The sequence below is a fragment of the Anomaloglossus baeobatrachus genome, chromosome 10 (assembly GCF_048569485.1).
Source record: "Anomaloglossus baeobatrachus isolate aAnoBae1 chromosome 10, aAnoBae1.hap1, whole genome shotgun sequence".
In the NCBI taxonomy this organism is placed as follows: Eukaryota; Metazoa; Chordata; class Amphibia; order Anura; family Aromobatidae; genus Anomaloglossus; species Anomaloglossus baeobatrachus.
Genome location: NC_134362.1, coordinates 102,262,430 through 102,281,017, shown reverse-complemented (window position 1 = coordinate 102,281,017; position 18,588 = coordinate 102,262,430). Strand labels below are relative to the sequence as shown.

The following is an 18,588-nucleotide window of genomic DNA, read 5'->3' as shown; positions in this document are numbered from 1 at the left end:
AACGTGGCTCTGGGGAAAATGTCCGGTTTACAGATGATTCACATGATGCAGGGGGTTGGCCTTTTAGCTCCTTTATGGCTTGGCATACAGATTCAAGGACTTGGACAAGTGCATCTGTGCTAGGAGGTGCATGACTGAGTGTAGGGGCTTGCACAGACTGTGTGGCCTGCATAGGGGAAACAGGTGAAAGATGAGATACAGTAGAAATTCCAGCAGCAAGGTCTAAGGACCGAGGCACAAGAGCATAGCTGGTACAAGGTGAGTCAGTACCCACTACTCGCAGGGCTAGAGCTTTAAAGTCTAAGAAAGTCATGTTTGGATTTTGTGCTGCTAGCATGCGGAGTTGACTTTGTACTAGCCTGGAATCCAAACCTTCTATGAATCTGTCAGTGATTATGTTTTCTGCAGCAGCAGGATCTACAGTGTCTATTTGCTGTAAAGCCCTGTAGGCAGACTGAAGGGCTAGTGCGTAGTCCCTAAGAGTCTCACCTGGTCCCTGACATCGGTTGTAAAATTTGAGACGAACCTCGGTGGGTGATTGGCGTTCAAATTCTTTTCTCAGGTGGGTGAGGATCTGTTCTACATTGGTTTTCCCGGTAGATGACCGGGAACGGACTTCCTCAGCAGCTGGTCCATCAAGCTGTCCCAGGAGAAGTTGTACCTGCTGATGGGGAGAAAGTGAGAAAAGCTCAAGAGAATACATAATCTTTTCTTTGAACCCAGCAAGTGTATGAGGATCTCCTCTGTAGCTTGGGAGACTAGAGGTTCCAATGAAGAATGGCATGCTGGTAGCCATGACAGGGGCTGGAACTGGGTTGGCGGCATTAGCCCGTTCCACTGGAGCACTGGCTGATGATGATGATGATACAGAGTTAACAGACTTGGCCTGGTCATTATGAAGAGGTTCAGACATTTTGGTGATGAGGCAAGTACTGTCTCTTTCAGAATAATGATGACACTGTAGCTTTAAGGGATGCACTATTATGTACCAACACAGTCATTGAGATGGAAGGCTCCCCCTCTTGAATATAGCACTTCTGTGAATGAGGATTTGCACTTATTTGAGTAACTTGAAAGGCAGGAGAGTAGAAGAGCTAGTGCAGGTGCTGTTAACCCCAGCATAAAACAGAAAACAGTCTTTGGCAGTATTCACTGGCAAGATAGAGGTTAATGAGCAATGCTGAGACTTGTAGTGCAGTAAGAGAAGATAGGCACAGAGGAATGATCCTGTTCGTGACGCCAAATTTGAGCTTTGTAAAGGCCCAGGGACAGAGGACCTCAAATGTTCTATATGTCACAGTTGCTGTTCTGTTACAAGGCTGCAGGGGCCGTGTTCCCTGGGTGGTCTACAAGGCCCTGATGTTCCCTGCTATCCACCCCCACACAGTATCCACAGCTGATGGACAGTCCACAGACACGGTCTTGGGGATAACAGTTGCTTTAATACAGCAGGAACAAAGGAAAACACGGAATATACTGTATGTTTCACAGTCTTTTGTGGGTAGGCCACAGCAAATACAGCTTGGTGTTGAATGCTGAAGTGTAATTAGGGTTCTGTAGCTTTAAGAGCACAATTTGCTTCAGATGTAATACTGGTATGCCTTTAGAACCAGGTTCAGAGTCTCTTGAGCTTAGAGGGTAGATATAATAAGATTGTACAGACCTGGAGTCCTGGGGTTAATTTCACTGCTAGTTCAGACACGTGCAGTACATGTAAGCAAATGTAGATAGTTGCCCAGCGCGCTACGGGGACTGGACGGCTGGTGTATGGACAATGGCATGAAAACCACTAATATTGCAGTGGGGTGGGAGACCCTCAAACTTTCCCAATCTGCGTGCAGTAGGGTCTGGTATATAATTAGTATGCCCTACTGTCTGAAGAGATACACAATGTATATCTGGCCAGTGAGGATTCAGGATAGGAAGCCTTCAGCATATTGGCTGTAAAAGTCAGTAAATGGTGAAATTCTAGGCCTCGGGCCTAGCAGGAGTCTTGTGGTGAAGAGAAACTCCACATAATGTCTTCCCTCAGAGGAGACTCAGCCAGAACCAGCTCATTCCAGTTCTTTCCAGACAGAGGCTGGAGAATAGCTCCACCTATTGAGCCATGTGACCAAGAACTAGCCAATAGGATAACACCCAATGAACACTTCAGATTCTTACAGTTTTCACCAGTAGATGGTGCTAGAACACAACAAATGAAAAATGCTTTACTTATAACATATAGCATATTATTACATATAAGTGAATGTACTTAAAGAAACAGACACAATCTGGACCGGGCCACTACACAGTTTAACGGGATCAGGCTGAAGTGTGTGCTCAGAACGGTACTCAGGATCTGCAAGCAGAGACAGAGTTACACAAAGCACAGGCATAGAGGGACCTGAACAACTGGTACAAGAGGCAATCTACAGGGACGCAATGGACAAACACAGGTCATGGGGAATAGGAAGTCTTAAATACCCAAGGTTAATTAGTGTCTAATCCCAGACAGCTGTGCTGGCCCTTTAGGTCTAGGTGAGTGCACGCACGTGCCCTCTAGTGTTCATGTGTGAGGACCGCAACCCGGAAGTCAGAGCTGAGACCACAGGAGGAGAGGCAGGACGCTGGAGCGCAGGTGGCTACAGTGAGTGTGCGGCGCGGAGCTGGGACCGACGGGGAAAAAGTATAGCCTGGGTAGCTGGAGAGCGAGCTCGGTGGGTAGTGGGAACCCCAGGAGTTGGAGCAACGGGTGGTGGGCGGCGAGGTCGGACCGGGAGCGTGACATCAATGATGCATCAATTATTAGCCTGGGTGCTGTTTACTTATAGTAAAGTTATTAACACCTGGGATTATCATTGCCCTGACTAAACTTCTCTGACCATGCCCCTCCTCCTTTGATTAGCACCTCTCTGTCTATAGATTTTGTACATAGAGAGCCTGGCGTGGAAGGGGTAACTTTCTGAGCTGTGCTGCATTGCTAAAAAGTGATTGTGTCCCAACTGCTTTATTCAGTAAGCTAAGTAATACATCATTGAATTCAGAGTCTCTTTGCCTACATCATGCTGCTCTCAGATGAGGTAGCAAAAACTTCTGACAGATTCCCTTTCAATCTTCATATCAATTATATCTAGGTTATGGTTCATATCATAAAAGGGATAAGAAAAAAAATGTTCCTAAAAAAAGAAAAACATTCCATAAAAAGAATTCATTAAAAAAATAAAAATGCAACTTAAAAAAATCATTAAAAAAGGAAATAACCTATGCATTAAATGTGCAAATGGTCATTATGAGAATGCAATAAAAAGACATCCTTTTAATATCTAAAACAATTTAAGTAAATCCCAATATTCAATCCTTCGGGTGTCAACATTTTTTTTTTTATAATGTAAACTTTATTAAATTTCAAAAAGTATAACAAGACATAATATAGTATCTATGTTGCATGCAAGAAGCGGGATTCTGTCTTGACTCTTTAACGTAAAGAGTACCATTCAAATATCATTAATAACAACCATTCCCATAACAGGGGGAAAGTATATAAGAGAAGGAGAAGAGAAGATAGAAGAAGCAGAGGGTTGTCAGCATTTTTAATTTGTAAATAATTTCAGTTTCTTTTTTTATTATATCCCCTGCTCTCCAGTCTTATTCTATATTACAAAGGCCTACTGCTGATACATTTTCACGTTTGCAAGAATAAACTTTTTTAAAATGTGACATCAAATTATAGGTCATTAAATCTTTCCTAATATTTCTTATATGTTTATTGTGTAATTTGTTTGCTTTCCTACCGACATACTGGTGATTACCACAGTCACATTATTGGACATAAACCATAAAAACATAAAAACTTATTGTCATAATAACCAGAGAAACCTAACATAAATTAAAAGAGCACTCATAATTTAACACTAGAAGTCCCAGAAATTTCGAGCTCCCTGAGTTCCAAAGATAGAAATGTTAAATGACTCCTCTCTGGGACTTCTAGTGTTAAAAGATCATCTCGGGCATATTCATAGTAAAAGAAAAGGAAACACAAACAACAAAGGTGTATTGTAATTGCGAAGCCTGCAGGATATTAAAGCTCAAAAACCAGACAACATAGAAGGGTAGGAATAGATACAAAATCAATGCGTTGTACTACACATACATATGTGTGCATACGTGTTTATGTGCGTATATGTACGTATGTAGGTACAATTGTTCTGCACACCCTTTAACAACTATTACTTTGTTATATATACACATTTATTATTTATTTATATTTATGTCATTCACCATGTATGGTTCAGTATTTATCATTGTTATATTTTCACATCTCTCACTTTTATGTAGTTTATATATCATGTGCATGGTCTATGTAATGTCATGTTTTATATGTATATTGCATATAATTATATCGATTGTGGTACTTTTATATATGTATGTACAATACTTTAATTGGATGTTTATATTGTATTTATTTGTATGAATTCTAAAATATGTGTGTTTTCCGGAATATGCAATTGGTTTATGGGTCATGAAATCCCATAACGTTACATAGCTAGGCTCCTTCTAAAAATAGACCGCCCAGTGTTTGACCAAGCTAGAGGATTTTTCCAGCCGAGGTTTTTTGAAAGCTGTAATGTCCTTGTGTGTGGGTAGTGCACAGGCGCCGATCGCGGACCTCCGAACTTCTGACCGCACGTATCATGTGACCTGGCTTGCATTCCAAGCCTGCATCTCACTGCGCAGCTTGGATAGTTCCTGTGGGAGGAACCGTAGATTTGTGCTTGCTGCCGTCATACCTCCCGCAATGAGTATTCAACTCAGAGGATCCACTAATCAGCATTCGATATGTGCATAAAAAGACAGGTTTCCCCCCACTCTGACACGCCCCCGTAAGAAGCAAGGGCAAAACAGCATTGGCGTGGAGGGACCTGTTCACCCAGACCCAGGCTTTGTATGGTCACCTATTAGGTAATTATGTAGCCTTGGGTTCTTTGTATAATAGGAGAGTTTATAATTCGGCAGTTTAGTGCACTTTAGATCTTCGTTGTGTATAGCACTGGTATTTAAAATTTAACCTTTATTAAATTATCTATTAAAATTATACTAGGACCAAACAGGTGATGCCACAAGGTAAAAAAACACAAAGTACAGATTGGATGTATACAATATATCAACAGGAGTTATATCCAATTCTCTCATGGTCCTCCCGGTTTCTCATTTCTTAGCTCAACATGCCTCTGACAATACAGCCTCCCTATCCCCTGATGAATCGCTTTTGAGGAAACGCGTCGGGAAGGAGGACGTTGAGTTTGTTACCTTAGGGGTACTGTGTGGTGCGTTAGTGAGTCGCCCCCCCCGCATATTGTAAGGTAACATATGGTTTCATTGGTGAATAGTGGGATAGACAGTGAGCATAAGTCCCACTACCACCAATGATTGCACTATTTTGCACTTTTTGAGCACCAGTTTCACAAAAACCATTGATTTTCTTCCCTGATTATACCCCAGCGTTTTCTGTGATCTGTGGATAATCTTTGTATTTGCACGTAGCCATTTTAAAAAGAATGTTAACTTAAGGGCAAGAGTGCAATTTTGGGAGGATTACGGTTTTTTCACAATGGCACTTTAATCATTTGGATGTATATATCTGAACCGGGAGGACCGTGAGAGAATTGGATATAACTCCTGTTGATATATTGTATACATCCAATCTGTACTTTGTTTTTTTTTACCTTGTGGTATCACCTGTTTGGTCCTAGTATAATTTTAATAGATAATTTAATAAAGGTTAAATTTTAAATACCAGTGCTATACACAACTTCTTATATTGGTATTACCCCCTTACACTTTAGATCTTCCCTGGCAGCTATTTTTGTTGTATCTTTGTCTCTGTGTCTGTATAGTTTGTTCAACAGCAGCACGAGTGGAGTGTTTACATTTTCTACCAGGGTATGTGCAATTGTTAGTAATATATGGATGGTATATTGGTTGGGTTTGTGCAATTTTTATAATACATGTCATTAGTACAGTATTAATTGGTTTTACATAGATCAGTATTCCAAACCTAATCTATATAATTGAAAAGGAAGGGCACTACCCGTGGGATCTCCTGGTATACAGAAAACGAGACCATAAAATAAGAAAAAGAATATACCAATACGGGATCACCACAAGGTTAGGGTACATATGAAAAATTCACTTTATTATACAAAAAACCACAAGAAAACACATGCCCTCAGCAGAGGTATAGTACACACAGAAGGTAATAAAAACATTTAAAAAAAGCCTATGGCATAAGAAAAACCTGTCCCATTGGGAAACAATGCATACAATAAATGCCAAGTATATCAATACAATTTTTAGACATCAATACGATCTCTCCTCATGCACCGTACAGATGTTAATTTGCATTGCTGTTTCACTGTTCAGAAGACAAAGGAACGAGGTACTATGTTAGCACCAAATAATCAAGATTGAGGTCTAAGATCACAGACCATTAATTGGCTACAAGACTCTATTTAAAGAGAAAAAAACATATAACGCTGAATAGCCAATAGAATAGTCCTGCACCAAACCTAATACCATACATGTATACCCTCAGTCTATACTCACTAACAGCATAATACCAGCAGATAGAAAACACCATGCAAAGTCAGGGTAACATGAGGAGAGGGTTTCCCAAGGGATAACCCCACGCGTATCGCCACCTCTAAGGGTGGCTTCCTCAGGGGAAGAAAGAAAGCTTTCTCCTCATGTTACCCTGACTTTGCATGGTGTTTTCTATCTGCTGGTATTATGCTGTTAGTGAGTATAGACTGAGGGTATACATGTATGGTATTAGGTTTGGTGCAGGACTATTCTATTGGCTATTCAGCGTTATATGTTTTTTTCTCTTTAAATAGAGTCTTGTAGCCAATTAATGGTCTGTGATCTTAGACCTCAATCTTGATTATTTGGTGCTAACATAGTACCTCGTTCCTTTGTCTTCTGAACAGTGAAACAGCAATGCAAATTAACATCTGTACGGTGCATGAGGAGAGATCGTATTGATGTCTAAAAATTGTATTGATATACTTGGCATTTATTGTATGCATTGTTTCCCAATGGGACAGGTTTTTCTTATGCCATAGGCTTTTTTTAAATGTTTTTATTACCTTCTGTGTGTACTATACCTCTGCTGAGGGCATGTGTTTTCTTGTGTTTTTTTGTATAATAAAGTGAATTTTTCATATGTACCCTAACCTTGTGGTGATCCCGTATTGGTATATTCTTTTTCTTATTTTATAACCTAATCTATATATTGATACTATATATTATATATTATATTTCTATAACAGTATTGCACATCATTTATTTAATTTTTTCTAGTTTCTGCCTATTTATTAAATTCCCCCATTCCTAGTACATATAGAAATATCTGGGTAATTTTTGTGGTCCCTCTCAGGAGTAAATTTCTCTGTTTTATTATATGTAAATTATTTTAATTAAAAAGTATATATATTTTAGCATGAATCGCTTTTATTGTCTTGATTTTGGGACAATTTTTTGTTGTTGAAATACAGTTCTTTTCAGTGTCATGCATACATTGTGAAGTGTTTTTGGTTGATTAGGAGGGAAGAAAGTATTTTTCGGTCTAAAACAATATGGAGGGACAGAGATACACAGTTAAAGTTAAAATTAATTTTGGAGTTGCAAGAACAACTGGGAAGTGAAAACCAAGACTGTTGCTGCATGAGATAAACATTGGTTAATACTGACTAACATACTTGCCAATACTAGCGCCAAGCCTATAAGTGTTAGTGTTGCTCAGTTTGCTGTTGTGCATTATTTATCTATGATCTCTGTTGGATGTGCCTTAATATCGTAACTTATTTTAGATTGTTATTTGTATGTGGGAATGCTGCAACTCCAGGCAAATGTGTAACAATTAAATATACATTCTAGTATTACTTACAAATTTGTACATACAAGCTTCCAAGGTGCTCTTTAAACTGCAGATCATTAATAAAAATTGGCTGCATGTTACTAAACTCTACAGAACAAAGTTAAAAAATATGACCCCCCTTCTGTGACATCACTTCCTGCTTTGCAAATGTTGTCTGCAGCTGCAGTGCATAGATTACTTGTTCCATCCATTAGAAGCACTTTTCTCCACTTCAGAGAATTTTCAGAATTAATAGTAAGTGCAGAGGATGGTCAGAGCAGGACGTTTGTGATGTATAGCTTCAGCCAATGGCAGCAGAGCAGGAAGTGATGTCAGATAAAGGGGCATGGTTCTGACTACTTCTCCTATGCAACTCAACAACATCCAACCATTTTGTCATGTCCTGTGCTTATAAAGACCTCTAGTATACAGAGAACTTTGGAAATTTCTATTTGAAGTTGGAGAGTAAAATAATAATCTTAGTGTCACGATTGCTCTGTGCAGAGCATCTTGCGCACTGGGAGATACTCTGCTGTGTTTTCCTGAGCTACTAAGCTGGTGGGTTTATTGACAGTACAGGATTCCATGCTGGTACTGGGAGGTGCTGATTACTCAGGTATTCCATCTTCCTGGTAATTGATGTGCTTCTTTACTGAGCATGTTCTCCCAGAACCTTGCCAGTCGAACATTCTGGTTTAGTTGTTGTGCTCTTGGTCTGTGTTCCTATAGTGTTCTGATCTATTGTTTCTTGACCCTGGACTCTTGCTTTGACTCCTCTATGCCAGCTCCCTGTTCCTGTCATAACCTCCTGGCTTTAGATCTCAGACTGTTACCTGACCACGTTTCAGTTTACTCCCTGAATCTATTATGTGCCTTGTTGGAATTCTGATCCTTGGATCGTGACCTGACTACGCCTCTGTGTACTCCCTGTATCCATACGTGTCCTCCTGTTACCAGACCCCAGCTTTCCTAACTACTCTTCTGTTTGTACAACCCGTAAGTAGTGACTGCATTACACTTAGTATGTTACATGACCTTGGTAGCATTTTAATTTAGAAATAAAGAAAATAAGAATAATGAGTCATGATGAGAGGAGCACCACATTTCTAAACCAAATGGGGCAACGTCACCTAACTTTATTCTTCTTTACTTTGCTATAGGAAAGTTTCTAATGCTTCTCTTAGAACAAGTGGGCCGGCATCCTTCATGAAGAGACATGTAAAAATCAAGAACTATTTTAATAATCTCTAATCTATCTTGTATAATTTCTATATACGTGTTTTGTTGACTTTGGATTGATAAATACTTTTCAGATGTGTGATCCAACATGTCTTAACTTACACAATTCTCATTTGGATCCATCCCTAATTAAAAGGGTAATGATCTGTTCACAGACTGGAACTTACCTGAAGTCATTTTCGTTGTACAGAAAATTCCCATGAACGCTCATTAATTGTCTGTTGTGCTAATATGTTTCGTAGGTCGCACGGCAATGAGTTTAGAATAATATTTCTTCAACCTGAAGCTGTTCTGAGCTTGAACCTCAGACAAACGTCCTTCCTTATTTTCTCAAACAGCTTATGACAAGGTTCAACCGGGGGTGACAGCGATTTGATTGACACCCAGACAGGGTGTTGGTAATTTTAATAAAATTGAAGGATGAAGCATACTGTACTTTAGATTGGGTGTCAGGATAATGTTATTGATTATAAATATTAATGACAGCAACTGTCGTAATTAGTTAAAGATAGCCATTGTGCCCGCGGCCGTCCATGATGACACCCAAAAACAAGTAAAAACACAAAGCTTGCATACTTAACGCATAAAGGAGTAACTACACACAGGAATGTGACCAGGGCACAATGTATTTACCAAACATTGGAGCGATTGTAGCTCTGACAGGTGACATAATGCAACATGACATTAGCTTTTATTGCCATCAGCACAACTGCAGGTTGATATAACAGCTTAAATGAAAATACAGACAGGTTTTTTGTTTTATGTACAGTGTAAGCAATTGCACTGATAATAATAATGTTTTTGGCTGAACCTTCTCTCACTTCAGACCATAACCTCAGCATTAAAGGAACTTGGAAGTTTTAAGACATAACTTTCTCCAAATATAGTATATAGTAATTTAAAGTGACTAACTCTAATAAATATTATTAAAAAAAGTTGTGTCCCTTCAAATTAGGACACTAAAAGGTAAAAACAATACTGAAAACATAAAAAAAAAAATGAAATACATTTAGAAAGTTTAGATTCACACTTGCGACTGGATGTTTGTTTTTATTTTGGCTTTATGACTGATGTAAATTATATAAAAGGTTCAATGCATTTATATCTGTAAAAATATAGAGAATAAAAAAAGGACAAAAAAGGAAAAATGATCTGTTTTAGTAAATGATAGAGTGGCCAAATGCTATCAAATTATATGCTAAAGAACAGATACCCGTTACAACATAAGGATGAAGTAGTGATTTTATTAGGTATACCCTCGTAATAAAAAGTATGAAACAACCACATAGAAGGGCGGAAAACCTCAGACAGGAAACAGATGGCTGAGAGTCGGGCTGTATGGAACACAGTACATATAGCACAGGACTGTTAGAGCAGGACATCGGTTACATGTATTGAATCACACATGGCTTAAAGGGAACCTGTCACCAGATTTGGTGACTATAAGCTGCACCCACCACCAGTGAGCTCTTATATACAGCATTCTAGAATACAGTATATAAGTGCCCAGGCCACTCTGTCTAATGTAAAAAACACTTTTATTACACTCACCTAGGGGGTGGTCCGGTCCAATGGGTGTCACTGCTGTCCAGGCCGGCGCCTCCTATCTGCAGAGATGGTTGGTCTCCTTCTACCCTGCCCAGTGTGCATGATGCGTCCTACGTCATCCACACAGGCTGGCATTGCAGTCCTGCACAGACGCACTTTCATATGCCATGCTGAGGGCTGAGCAAGGTACTGTACTGCACAGGAGCAAGAAAAGGTAAAAGACAGCCAGCGCATGCGCACTACAATACGTTGATCTGCCCTCAGCTGGGCAGATCACAGTGCACCTGAGTGGGATCGCAATGCTGGCCTGTGTGGCTGACATAGGATGCGTCATGCACACTGGGCTGGGTAGAAGGAAGACAGTGACCGACACAGAGAGGATGCGCCGGACTGGAGTACAGCGACACCCATTGGACTGGACCGCCCCCTAGTTGAGTATATTAAATGTCTTTTTTATGTGCTACAAAGTGGCCTAAGCTATTTTATACCGTATTCTGGAATGCTGTATATAAGAGCTCACTGGTGGTGGCTGCAGCTTATACTCGCCAAATCTGGTGACAGGTTCCTTTTAATGCATATTATACAACCAACAAAGTAAGAAACAACAAGGTGACAAATGCATAGACCATATACCAAAAGATGTGAAGTATCACCCGAGCAGGGTGTCTGCACCCCAACATATGATTTGCTTGCGCTTTTTCCAAAATGTTCCCTTGAAAATATATACTGCTGATAGGGATACAGAGAGCTAGTTGGTCTGTTCTTACATTTCTATGCTATTTGTATTGTGTTCCATACAACCTCATCCCATGTCCTATATTTTCTGTCAGTTTTTCAACCCTTATATGTGTTTGTTTTTATACAATTTTTTATAATGAGATCTCTAACATGATCACTATTTTATCCTTATATAGTGCACGTTATCTAGTTTTGGTATATAATATACATCATATTTTTATCTATTAAAGGAGCAAAATTAAAACACCTTCTCCTAATGCTATATGCACACAATTTCTTTCTCAGGTGTGTCCGCTCATAAAACCATCTGAAAAAGCTCTTAAAAATACTAAAAAAGATTGAACATAATTTTTAGCAATGTAAAGTCATCTCGCTTTGCTCATTTTCAGTCTTTTGTTACTTCTTAGGGCTCATGTGCACGTTGCGTAATTTCATGCATTTACGCTGCGTATTGCACTGCAGCGTAAATGCATGTGTCCTGCGTCCCCTGCACAATCTATGAAGATTGTGCATGATATGTGCGCACGATGATTTTATGAACGCAGCGATATGGGTGCTAAAATTTTGATCCAAATCCGTGCGTTCATAAAATGAGCATGTCAATTATTCCGTGTGCTATGGACTCAGCTCCCACTCTGTCTATGGAGGGGGCAGCAGCCAGAGCGCATGAAATCGGCTTTTTTCTTCAGAAAAACTGCATTCATTATGCAGTGTTTCTGCAGCGATTTGAAGCGCACATGTGCTGTCATATCGCTGCAGAATATTCAGCAGTTACGCATGAGTCCTAACAGCGTCAAGCTTTGAAAGCCGTGAATTGGTCAAAAGAAGTGACCTGACAACTCTCCAAGCAGCTTTTACTTGGAAGCCACTCACTGTATATAGAAATTTTAAAAAACACCTTTAGCAAAACCGCTGCAAAAAAGACACAAGATACACCACAAATGGCATCGCAAAAGGGGCCACAAATGAGGCATTAGGAAAAAAAGCAAGTAAAAAAGGTAACAGAATTATAACCATGCAACAACATAGTTTTTACATTACTGTGTGTTATGTTCTCTTTTTGCAGTGCTTTTAAGTTGCTTGTTCTGGTGGGGTCTAAGCAGAATCCACATGAAAAAGACATGGAGCGCACATACCCTAACAGTTTTGTCTCTCATTAAAGTCAAGCTTCAATGTTAGGGTACAATCACACTTGCATATGACTTGCACGAGTGCAATGCAAGTAAATCTCGCATTGCCCTCGGCTCCATGTAAGACAATGCTGCAGCTCAGATCTGCCAATTTTACCTCAGCCCTCATCGGACTGAGGAAAAAATTGCAACATGCTGCAATTGTCAGTGAGAGACGTGTCATTCACACCCATAGAAGTGTATGAATGCGAGAGAAACATCGGACTGCACTCGGATGATATCTGAGTGCAGTGCAATAATCGCATCAACTGACAATGGAGGAGATAGGGAGATTACTCTCTCCCTCTCCTCCGCAGCTGTGATCCGATTGCAGGATCGAATAAAAGTGGCATGACACTTTGCTCATGTTGGCAGCACAGAGCAAGCCGAGGGTCATTAGCATATCTCATCCGATGCAGTCGCATCAGATGCCATATGCTAGTGTGACTCCAGCCTTAGGTTGAGATCACATGCCCAGTAATCGTCCATCAAAACAGACCCAACAGAGATCTTTTGGCAAAACATTTGTGGAAAAACAACTTTTATGTCCATTTTTAAATAACTAATTTCAGCTGGATCTGTTTTTTTACATTGAAGCCTATGGAGAACAGATCCGCTAACAGAAAAACAACAACAAAAAAAAAAAAAGTGAGCCAGAGTATGAGATGGTATACATGGAACTTGTGAGACCATGTTCACACTGGCCACAAGACAAAAAGAAACCAAGGAAAAAATTGTGAAAACATACCCTGCTGTAACGAAATAAAAGCATAGTGCATATAAACATAGGGTACTTAGTAAACACTGTTTTTGATCAAAAAATTTTTTTGTTTTTATGTTGTTTTTTTGTATTCAGTACAAACAGGGAGTGGCCCCCTTCTTAGTGAGCTGGACATTTCATTCTGTGAATCCCCCTGACTGTGTGAGTCCTGTTGGGACCCGGTTGCTCTCAGCCCTTAGCCACATTGAGGCCTATTTTAGACCCATGGTAAGGTTTTAATATTAGAGAGTGTAGGTACTATCCCAACTGGGTACACCTTGGCGTTTGGTGGGATAGTTTTATGCTTTTTTAGATCCGCTAACAGGTTGCTATTTAGTCATCCATTTTTCTTTCACTAATAAAGGGTCTGTTTTTTGCTCACTGGATCAGTTGCAAATGGAAGATAAATAGCCATCCGTTAACGGAGCCATTTTTCATACACTCAAATGATAAAAAAATTGGATCCTGCTGAAATCAATTCTTTAAAGATAGACAAAAAGGTTGTATCTACATAACACTTTTTGGCCAGTGGATTGCTGCTGTATCCATGACTTAGGAAAGTCTGACTGACGGCTTCACTGTAATGACCCATCCCAAAAAACCGACACTTACCCCTCCTTAACCTAAAATAAGACACAACTGCGTGGCATTGGATGTAAAAGGCCACAGCAGCCCCGTTTATTAACACCAACAAGCAATAACATTTATCAATAAAATGTAGTAATATTCCATAAACATAACCACTAGCCAAAGGAGGGGGGTAAATGAAGAGTCCATTGTACACGATTGCAACACCAGCTCCACCACGTGCTCTCAGCCGCACTACACCGGCTCGAGGACTCCCAGCCGAGTGTTGCCCAACCAATGTCCTGCTGGGACCCAGCCCAGCAGGGACCCACGTTAACATGACCCGCTGTGACCCAGCACAGCAGGGACCCACCTTAACCAAGTATACCATTGCACCACCAGGGGTAACCCGCTCCTGCACTGGGTTCACCCCCCGCTCTTTGTGCAATCCAGCGACTTCAAATACCCCCCTCCTTTCCGACGACTGCTGCGACAAGGTCAATCCTCTTCTCTTCTCCATGTCGATCTCCAGAGGATCCTAAAATTAGGGCGGGAGGGCGGGACGATTCCAGACATCTGTCAGGTAAGGAATGACTGCCCCCTTCCCACAGTTCTGCCCTATATATCCCTCCAGTAAAGGTATATATGGTGTGAACACTGCTCTATTAAGGGTGGTATAGAGGTGCTAGTGAGAGGACCAAGGTCCGGACTATAGAATGTAAATTCAAAACACTGCACTCTCTTCAGCATGAGGTAATAGTAAAAGAAAGTCAACAGATTCGTTTTTATCGTGCAAACCAAGTGTCTTTATTTATGAACAAAGTTAGTGGGAGGGACTAAGGGACGTTTCGGCCCAAGCTGGGCCTTCTTCATACCAAGTCACACTGGGGAAGGGTAAAGAAAAAGAAATAACTATTTACATATATCACAAGAATATCAACAGATCATATACATATATACATAATTACATGGAAAATCATGTCCTAGTTGGTGTAAAAGGCACAGTAATAGCATATCAGCAGTTGAAGTAACTCTCCAGTCGTCACAGCCAATATGTGCAATGACAATAAGATGAAAGGCAAGATTTGACAATACATGAAAAATTTGCATACCTCCAATCATAGATGAACTAATATCACAGAGGGAATTTTTTTCTCTCTCCTTTTTAGGGGGTTTTTTGGTATAGAAATGGTGAGGCACTCCACCCAGGATAGAAGGATTGTGGTAGTAGCAAAACGCAAGCCCTGCAGATAAAGGCATGATTATGAAAGGGTAGTATTTCTATAAGGGGAGTAGCACTATGGGGGAGGGGGGATAACTGATTACCTTGCTCGTGCTAGCAAATGAATAACTATTGGAATTTGTCCTTTTAAGTTGGGAGAGTTCAATAACTCGTGGTCCCTGAAGGATGAGAACGTATGTGGTCAGCAGGTAACACATGATATATAGCACCCCCATGTAGTGGATCCCCTGTATACCATTACCTTAGGTTTACAGTAAGTGGATAAGGTCACGTATAATGCACTTTTGTCTAGAAGCATAGGGGGCTTACTTGCATCTGTAATCACGAGGGATAAGTCTTAGTAACAACATTACATGTGAGAGGAAAATACAGCCGTACTTGGAAGTTAATGAAGTGACACATATTACCTGCAGGCTTTAGGATAGGAATGTAGCAGTGGGTAATGGAGTCCTCTGAAAAGCAGAAGGGGGAGTATGGAGTTAACAGATTGGAGGTTGAAAGGATTAGGGACAGATAAGATTATCGCATACCTTTGCAGCCGTCTTCCCAGACTGTGGCTTAGAGCAGTGAGATAACAGGTTTGGGAGCTATTTAACTCCTGAACCCGGAAGTGCACGGAGACGCCGGCACCTGCGTATTGGTGACCTGCGCTGCTATTAGTGTATTGGTGGTACCGTTAAGTCTTGAATAGAGGTGCCCGCACATGTGCAGTAGGGCTAAACTCGTACATAGACGTGGGAGGATGTTTATCCTCAGTGTGTCGTTCGAGATCAATGCAGGGATAGGGGGCGGACACTGCACATGTCAGTCTATTGGTAGTGAACGACTGATGATACCAGAGGGGGTATTATCTATCTAGTCAATGTATAAGGCAGTAGTGTATGAAGCATTTGGAAGTATGGGGACATAAAGGCAACTGCAATGTAATACACAGGCATATACATAATAAATTCCTCATTTTGTCAAAGATCAATAGTGATTAGTTTACATCCAATCATTTTAAGGTATGACCTAGGAAAAAAAACATAAACAAAGGAAGGGTCCCAATATACTAATAGAGTGAACTAGCATTACCATCTATACATGACTAAAATAGAGAGTGCTGATTTTATACATTACCGTCTAATAGTGAGTGTACGATGGAAGAAGGAAAGGTGAGGATGGTATTTCTCAAGTTTTCTGTAAAAAATGTACCATAACATAGTTAGTGCGGTTTAGGGCAAATACAAAGGTATAGTACCATCATTATATTAGCCAATCTATCTCTCTATTAAGACCTTTAGGTGCTAGAGTTTGTAACTTATGGATCCAAAAGCTCTCTCTTTTTTTGAGAAGCTCAATATGATTTCCTCCGCGCCTGGGCCTATATACTTTATCAATAACCTGGAACCGTAACTGCGCTACATTATGCTTAGCTTCGTGAAAATGGTGTGGAATGGGTAGCCATAATTTTCCACACCTAATGGTGGATTTATGGCTTGCAATGCGGTCACCGACATGTTGGATTGTTTCGCCGACATACAATAGTCCACAGGGGCATTTGATGATGTACACCACAAAATTGCTCAAGCAGGTAAAGTATTCTTTTATTGGGAAGCTTTTGCCAGACCTGGGGTGCGTAAAGTGGTCTCCTTTGATCACGTTCGAACACGATGGACAATTCAAGCAAGGGAAGGTACCCGTACGTTTTGGTGCTAACAAGGTTTGTACATTTTTCTTGTCGCTGCCAATATCCGCTTTGACCAGGGAATCTTTTATGTTTTGGGGTCTTTTCTTACACATGATAGGTGGAAGTATAAACGGCCCTATCTCTGGATATGCTTTTTTTAGAAGCGGCCAGTGGCGATTGATAATATTGTAAATCTTAGGCATAGACGGGTGATACGTATGAACAAATGGTATCCTTTCCACTGTTGCTGTGTCTATCCCTGAGGGGGTGGTGAAAGATAGTCTTTCTCTTTCTGTCTTAAGCAATGTTATTGGGTAATTACGTTCTATGAACCGATTGGACATTTCTTCAAGTCTCTGCTCTCTTGTGTTCTCATCCGATACTATCCTTGTAACTCTTGCAAATTGAGATCTAGGTAGACTATTCTTAGTCGATTTAGGATGACAGCTACTGTATAGGAGCATACAATTCCGATCGGTCGGTTTACGGAATAGGTCTGAGGATAGATTGCCCATTGTGTCTTTTTTGATGTACGTGTCCAAGAAACTAATTTCTTCCTGATGATGATTTAGCGTAAACTTGAGCTCAGGCCACACTTTATTAATATGGTCATCAAATAAAAGCAGGCTTTCCAAATCTCCCTGCCAGATGCAGAATATATCATCTATGTAGCGAGCCCATAGAAACGCCAGTTCATCAAAGGCTGGGTATGAATACACAAAGCGCCCCTCAAAATAGTCCATAAACAAATTTGCATACGCCGGGGCTACATTCGAGCCCATCGCGGTCCCGTGTTTCTGGATATAAAAATCGTCCTTAAAAAGGAAATAATTTTCATTGAGGACTATCTCGAGGAGGCCTATAGTGAAGTCAATCGAGTCCTGGCTCAGATTAGTCTTATTGAGCGCGATTTTGGTTGCCCTAATGCCTTTGTGATGGGAAATTGAAGTATATAGACTGCTTACGTCCCAGGTGCACAGGAAGCTGTTAGGGGGGACCTGTTTTAGATCTCTGACCTTTTGTAAAAAGTTGTTGGTATCTAAGATAAAAGATTTGGTATTTTTAGCCAAGGGGGTAAGGACTTTCTCTAGATAAATTGATAGAGGGGAAAGAACGGACTCTGTCGATGCTACTATGGGCCGGCCAGGAGGATTAATGAGAGATTTATGGATTTTAGGTAATGAGTAGAATACCGGTGTTATGGGATGTAGTTTAGTGAGAAAGGTGCGGGTGGTTTGATCAATAGTACCTTTGTCGAAGTGAATAGATAGAAAGCTTTGGATTTTCTGTTGAATTTTGAATATCGGGTCTGAAGATATTTTCTGATATGTCATAGTATCATTAAGTTGGCGCTTAATTTCATTGATGTAGTCCTGTGTATTTTGGACCACGATCGCTCCACCTTTGTCAGCGGGTTTTATAGTTATGGCCTTGTTGTCCCTTAAAGAAGATATAGCTAATTTTTCTGAAGTATTAATATTACTTCGTGTCGGGTAAAAGCCCAATTCATGTTCATGCATATTGTCTTTAATGTCACGGTCCACTAAAGCTATAAATGTTTCTACAGCATGATGAGTTTTAGGTGGCATAAAGTGACTGGGATTGTGAAGACCCAACGTCTTAATGTTGGTTTCTTTAAGGACTGGTTGTTGATCTATGTTATGGAGTGTAGTAGAACCAAAGTGAGTTTTGAGCCTAACTGACCTATAGAACCGTTGCATGTCATTTTCAAGGGTAAAGGAATCCCTTTTGCCCTAC

The 18,588-nt window shown here is 40.4% G+C and overlaps 1 protein-coding gene across 1 annotated transcript; it reads right to left on the bottom strand.

The window, feature by feature from the left end:
- Positions 1-14,700: 14,700 nt before the first annotated feature.
- LOC142254369 (uncharacterized) lies at positions 14,701-18,551 on the bottom strand. Its single transcript, XM_075325414.1, has 5 exons — positions 16,281-18,551; positions 15,569-15,613; positions 15,403-15,476; positions 15,245-15,319; positions 14,701-15,162 (listed from the first exon to the last, which is right to left on the bottom strand). Exon 1 carries the CDS (start codon positions 18,549-18,551, stop codon positions 16,407-16,409), a length of 2,145 nt encoding a protein of 714 aa, XP_075181529.1. The 3' UTR covers positions 14,701-15,162; positions 15,245-15,319; positions 15,403-15,476; positions 15,569-15,613; positions 16,281-16,406.
- Positions 18,552-18,588: the final 37 nt, after the last annotated feature.